This window comes from Bubalus kerabau, chromosome 4 (genome assembly GCF_029407905.1).
Source record: "Bubalus kerabau isolate K-KA32 ecotype Philippines breed swamp buffalo chromosome 4, PCC_UOA_SB_1v2, whole genome shotgun sequence".
Classification (NCBI taxonomy): Eukaryota; Metazoa; Chordata; class Mammalia; order Artiodactyla; family Bovidae; genus Bubalus; species Bubalus kerabau.
This window is the reverse complement of record NC_073627.1, coordinates 71,109,665-71,116,218: the sequence shown is the minus strand read 5'-3', so window position 1 is coordinate 71,116,218 and position 6,554 is coordinate 71,109,665. Positions and strand designations below refer to the sequence as shown.

Genomic DNA, 6,554 nt, shown 5'->3' with positions numbered 1-6,554 from the left:
GAACCCTTGAAACGACAGGGCATGCTTAAATGCGGTGGCGGGTGCAGAGCGTTCACGGGATCTTAGACAGGAAGGTTTTAAAAACGACCGCATTGCAGGGACCGGACAGGGACCATCGCGGTGACAGCGAGCGGGCCTTAAGGCCGGGGTCGCAGGGCTTAGAACCCTCCGCGGAGCGATCGGGTGAAGGGTGACGGGTGAAGGATGGATGCGAGGTGTGGACCTAGCCCCGGGTTCGCGGTCCGGGAACTAGGCCCTGATGCAGGGGCGGGGCCGGGAAGACACCGCCTACCCGCGGCCCTGTTTACCCCGGAATATGACGCCCAAAGGGAGAGGGAAGAGGGGTCCCGCAGGGACTTCACAGGCGTGGCTATAGCCCCGATGGGTTGGGAACATCTCCCCCTCCCTCCCCCGCCTCGGTCCGCGTCACCCGTCTTCCTCTGGTCCTACCCAAGCCTCTGCGACACCCGGCGGGGCTGGCCGTTGGCCGCAGCGCACGCTCCTCAACCTGCCCATTTGTTATTCTCTGGATGGGGCGGCGACCACCGAGCCGGGAGTCAGGGCTGCGGGCCGCGCTGGGGCGGGGGACTAACAGGACCAGGGCAGCCGTCGGGGCCAGCAGGGACGTTACTCCTGCCGCCTTAGCGCCAGCAAACCAAGCGATGCGGACCCGGAAGATCTGCTCTGCGGCTCGCGACTGGGAATTTTTAAATCTGGCTGGGCTTCCCCTGCGGGCCAGCCACGCCCCCCGCCGCCTGCCTCAGCCAGTCAGCGCCAGGCCCGCCATTTTTCAAACCCTCTTCTGGCCGCCAATCAGGATCGAGTAGCACATTCCTCTCCTGACCGGTTCTAACGGGTCTGGGAGTTAACGACCCGGGCGACCCACCGAACCTGCTAGGCTGCGGCCGGGGGGCCGGACCTGGCGACATACCGACCAATAGAAAGCCGTATTAGTGAGGGGGCGGGGCCTCCCCGAGTTTGAATAATCCCCAGGGCCAATCGGAGCGGCAGGGGTGTGGTCTGTGACCCGGCTCGTCAAGTTGCAGTGGCGCGGAGAAGTCTGCAAAACAAGAGGCGGAGGATTGCGTTAGCGAAGAACCAGTTCACGCCGGAGCCGGGGCAGCAGCGTAGCGGTCAGACGCGGCCGCTGCGCGGAACTCTGAGGAAAATCTTTCGCCAGGCAAGAGCCCGCTCCGGGCCCCGGGTGCGCGGTCGGCTGGCCTCCTTCCGTCATGGCTTGCTGGGGCACCGCGGCTGCTGGGGGCGAGCCCCGCTGGTGGTTTCCGGGTGCGGGCCTGACGGGCCGGGCTGCGGAGGCGGGAAGCTCGGCCGGGCCCGGCTCCGGAGTCTTTTGAACGCGGGGCGCGAGGCGGCAGCTGGGGACGCGGCTCGCAGCGTGGAAGCCCGGGGCTTTCCTGTCAGGAAGGGCTAGGCTGGGGCGGGCGGCAGGCCCGCGAGTGTGGCGCGGGGGAGGGCGGGGGCGTTTGGGCGGGAAGCAGCCCCGCCCGCCAGCGCTCGACCGCTCTCCCGCCAGGTGGACACGCCGCCTCCGCCGCAGCAGCAGCATCATGGGGAAGGGCGACCCCAACAAGCCGCGGGGCAAGATGTCTTCGTACGCCTTCTTCGTGCAGACCTGCCGCGAGGAGCACAAGAAGAAGCACCCCGACTCCTCAGTCAATTTCGCAGAGTTTTCCAAGAAATGTTCCGAGAGATGGAAGGTGAGCCGGGGCGCCCGGGGGCCTCACGCGGGCGGGTGGCCGTGACTTTGAACTTCCCCTCGCGACTGACGCGCGCGCATGTTCTATTACGAGTTTGAAGTACAGGACTTAGGGTGCTTGTTTATTTTAAGGTGACTGAGGCAAAACGGTCCTTACTGAGGAAAACCGGGAGCTAAAGAGGATCACGCTCTTTTGGAGACGGATACGGGTTTCGAGTCCTGCTATATATTCACTATTTTTTTTATGCTAACAGACCATGTCGGCCAAGGAAAAGTCCAAGTTCGAAGACATGGCAAAAAGTGACAAAGCTCGCTACGACAGGGAGATGAAAAATTATGTCCCTCCTAAAGGTGACAAGAAGGGAAAGAAAAAAGATCCCAACGCTCCGAAAAGGCCTCCGTAAGTGTCTTTTAAAACCAACCGAATTGCCTCCCCCCCATTTTTTTCATTCAGGTTATTACAACTCTGTTCCTTCCTTTCAGATCTGCCTTCTTCCTGTTTTGCTCCGAACATCGCCCGAAGATCAAAAGCGAACACCCTGGCTTATCCATTGGGGATACTGCAAAAAAATTGGGTGAAATGTGGTCTGAGCAGTCAGCCAAAGATAAACAGCCGTATGAACAGAAAGCAGCTAAGCTAAAGGAGAAATACGAAAAGGTGTGTTGTCCTCCCTTTTTTTTTAAGCCAGTGTGAAATCCAGTAGATATTTTCTAAATCAGTATGTTAGAAATAGAAACTGTAGGAATTTGGGAGCTATACATAGTTCTGTGTTAATGGTTTTCAGCTTTGTTTTGAAAAGATCTAGTGAGAATTGTACACTTAGGCAACACAAGCTAATTGAAACTTTTCTTTTGACTGAAACCAATGTCTGTAGCCCTGGTAGGTTGGTGCATTCAGACTCATTTGTAGTAAAATAGGTCTCTTAGTTGAAAAGACTGGAGGACCAAATGCTGGGTGGAAAAGGGTCGGACACGACTGAGCGACTGATCTGATCTGATCTAAGATGTGAAGTTAGGGGGTGGGGGCTATGTGAGATTAACAGATAAGGGTAGTGAAAGTACTGACATCAGTTTAATACACCTCAGTTATTTTACATCAGCTTTCTAAGACCTTTCTTAGCTTTCTAAGACCTAGGGAGATCAAATGCTCTCAAAACCCGAGTTTTAGACTATCATTGGGGTTATTGGCCAATAATCGCAGATTGTTTACAACTTAGTGGTTTTCAAGGTTGGGTAATGACACCGGATGCTGATTTTATTTTTTTTAACTATTTCAGGATATTGCTGCATACCGTGCTAAGGGCAAGAGTGAAGCGGGAAAAAAGGGCCCTGGCAGGCCGACAGGCTCCAAGAAGAAGAATGAACCAGAAGATGAGGAGGAAGAAGAGGAGGAGGAAGATGAAGATGAGGAGGAGGAGGATGAAGATGAGGAATAAATGGCTATCTTGTAATGATGTGTGTGGAGTGTGCGTGTGTGCTCAGGCAATTGTTTTGCTAAGAATGTGAATTCAAGTGCAGCTCAATATTAGCTTCAGTATAAAAACTGTACAGATTTTTGTATAGCTGATAAGATTCTTTGTAGAGAAAATACTTTTTTAAAAATGCAAGTTGTGGCTTTTTGAGGGGCTACTACATACAGTTAGAGTTTCAAGCTTCTGATGTTAAATGTTTCTAAATATTTAATGGTTTCTTTAATTTCTTGACTTGTGTATGGTAGCACAGCAAACTCATAGAAATTAGCATCAATAGCAACTTTTGGGTTTTCTAGAATGAGAATGTTGCGTTGTTTTTTTTTAAAAAAATTTTGTAATAAAATTATATATATTATTCCTATTGTCCTTGTCTTATATGCTAAATTAGCTTTTACTTTCATGGTCTGGAGCCATATCACTTTTTTTGTTTTTCTGCCTAATAGTTCTTAGACATGGTTGATTTAGTAAAATGTTTTGTTAAAAGTCAAACATGCCAATATTCATATTTACACAGAGTGTTCTTTAAAAATCAATTCTGGAATTTAATGAAGTTTAAAAATTTATGCAGTCTTACACACTGAGCAAGTTTTGTTCTTGACATTTATGTTCATTTGTTAGCTAACTTGTCCCTTGGGTTTTTTCTTTTTAGTTGGCATTTTAAGATTTCAAAAATCAGTGTGGTCTTAAGCCTAGAATTCTGGGTAACTAAGCCAAGAAAGCTTTTGAGATGATTATTATGATTTTCCATGACTAACAAGATAAAATTCACTAGGATTTCTATTTACAGGTGAAAGCAGTTATTAAGAAATGCTCATTTGAGAAAGCAGTTGCTTGTATTTGAATTAGGTAATCATTTCAAATCATTATCAAGTTATTAGTGAAAGTTGGCCAAGTGTTGGCTGGAAGAGTATAGAGGAAACCTGTTTGTTGATAGTTTGACAGTTAAACCTGACAATCTTGGTTACCTAGTTTTTACAATAGAAACCAAAATTATTAAAACCCAACCATGGGAGCCTGGGCTGTCTATCTTACACCATATTCAGAGTAAATATTTTAAGATTTATTTCTTACATAACATTGTTAAATGGGAGGTGTAAGTTAATTAGCATAATACCCAGAACAGATGTACTCAGGTAAAATCTTCAAACTTCTTAGTGATGGCCCTCCATTATCATATCACAGTTGTTATTTGGGGGCCTTTGCCAATCGTAAAAACTAGTTTTATGTGTTTAAAAACGATTTCCTGATGTTAGGTGACTTAACACTAAAACATTGTGGGGTAAAGTTTTTTAAAGACATACCCATATCTGGATCTCAAGTCCCCAGCTTTACCTAATAACTGCTGTTTGGACTTTGCCTCTGGGTTTATTTCTCTCCATTTGTATATGGGGTCAGTATCTACTTCGAAGTGTTCTAATGATTAAACAAGAATGTATTTACAAGTATTGTATTTACAACAGTCCTAAATGCTTAGAAAAGATACTAGTTTCTAAAACTGAAATACAGTGAAAGTCTGTTTTTTAAGAATTTCTTTAAAATTAGATTCATGAAGTAGACCTATCAGGTTCCTTGTCACTTTTTGGGGGATTTTTTTTGGGACTACTTTCATTTTCTTTAAATGAAATACATTTTAAATGTGTAAGCTAAGAATGACACATTTTTAAAAAAATAAGCTGCGTAATCTCAGCATTTGAGATGAGTCCTCATTTGATATTTTCTCTTAAGTGTTGATCAAAATTTGCAACACCCTTGTTTTTAAGACTAAATGACTTCAAGGAGTGGTTATGTTGGAAAGCATTAAAATATGGGTAAGAGTCATGTTCTATTCCAGACCAGCCAGTACTTGGTGGGTGTGCTTATGAAGACCATACTCCACTTTTTCTTTTTAAAAACAAGTCATATCTTTATGTAAATGGGCTATATAGTGGGTAGTTTACAATCTTGATTTCCAACTACCAGCTTCTCCCAAGAGGTGACTCCAGGAGTACAATGACACATCCTTCAAGAGAGATGGGAAGCACAATAGTCACAAAGGAAGCTTACTATATATGTTGTCCTGCCCCTTAATTCTCGTTTTAGGTTCTTGGCTCAAAGAATTGCCACATTTCACTTAAATAGCCATCTGCATAGTACTCCACTGAATAGATCATAATTTAACCAGTTCCCTAAAGATAGTTATGTTTGAATTTTTTTGCTTTAAGAACATTACCATGAATATCTTGTATGTACGATTTCAGAAATTTCTATAAAAAGCATTTAAAAGTTTGCACATTAAAAAATGTGCTAATTATAATAGCTAAAACCTGTACTTGGTATATGCTGGAACCTGCTCTCCGGCTGTTAACTTGCTGAAACTTGCCAAAATTGCTCTCAGAAGTTTTACTGAAACATACTCCACAGCAATGACTGTTTCAGAGTGCCTGTTTGCTCAGCAACATTATCAAACTTCTTAATCTTTGCTATCCTGATATATAAAAAATGGTTCCTCCTATTATGAATTTAGTATATTCTTTATGTTAAAGAGCCATTTGTATTTCCGATGGCCTTCTGTCTCATTGGTCTTTTTTTAGTCATTTGTGGGAAATAAGGAAAATGACCCTTTGTGACATGCATTGTAAATATTGGTATTTTTTCTTTGTTGTCTTTTGACTTTATGATGCTTTTTTTCATGCAAAGATTTATTTTTATGAGGCAAATTTATTCTTTAGTGGCCTGGGAGACCTTTCCCAAAGTTATCTTTGCTTTCTTATTATTTAATTAAATCTTTGATCCTTCTGGAATTTATTTTGGTACAAGAACTGAAGTAGGGTCTCAAGTTTCTTTCCAGATGGTAGCCACTACTTTTGGTCTTCTAATCTATAAAAGCTGGGTTAGAAGATCCTAAGGTGCCCTACATATTAAAGCAGTAACTTGCAAAGTTGCTCAATGCAAGACAGTAAGCATTTTTGTATTCTGCTTTTCAACAGAAATCATTTACTGTAAGTAGTAAACCATGTTTGTCTTAGCACAAACAGCATTATCTTAAAGCTAACTTCATTACATCCACTAAAAATGTTGACAAAGCAGTAATGCCTTTATTTCTTGGGGAATAGCAAGAAGAAAGCTAAAGGACCTGTTTTGCCAATGCATAAGATATAGTCCTTTTAAAAATAAAACATCTGTAGAAAGAAGCCATTTGTGTACACGTCGTGCCAGAAAGAGCAGGTGATCTATAAACATTTGTAATGAATGCCCAGGGTAAAGGTGACAGCTGCTGTTCAGCTTAGTCCTGTTGCTAAACGGAAATGTGAGTCTAAGATCCCAAATGTCCCAAAATTTTAAGTGGAACCAGAATTCTAGATATTTTTAAAAATGTGTAGTCTGAA

The 6,554-nt window shown here is 44.3% G+C and overlaps 1 protein-coding gene across 1 annotated transcript; it reads left to right on the top strand.

Annotated features, from left to right (window-relative positions):
- The first annotated feature begins 982 nt into the window (after positions 1 to 982).
- HMGB2 (high mobility group box 2) lies at positions 983 to 3,544 on the top strand. The gene is made up of 5 exons (XM_055577666.1): positions 983 to 1,180; positions 1,535 to 1,718; positions 1,972 to 2,117; positions 2,201 to 2,375; positions 2,995 to 3,544. Exons 2-5 carry the CDS (start codon positions 1,569 to 1,571, stop codon positions 3,151 to 3,153), a joined length of 630 nt encoding a protein of 209 aa, XP_055433641.1. The 5' UTR covers positions 983 to 1,180; positions 1,535 to 1,568; the 3' UTR covers positions 3,154 to 3,544.
- The last annotated feature ends 3,010 nt before the right edge of the window (positions 3,545 to 6,554 follow it).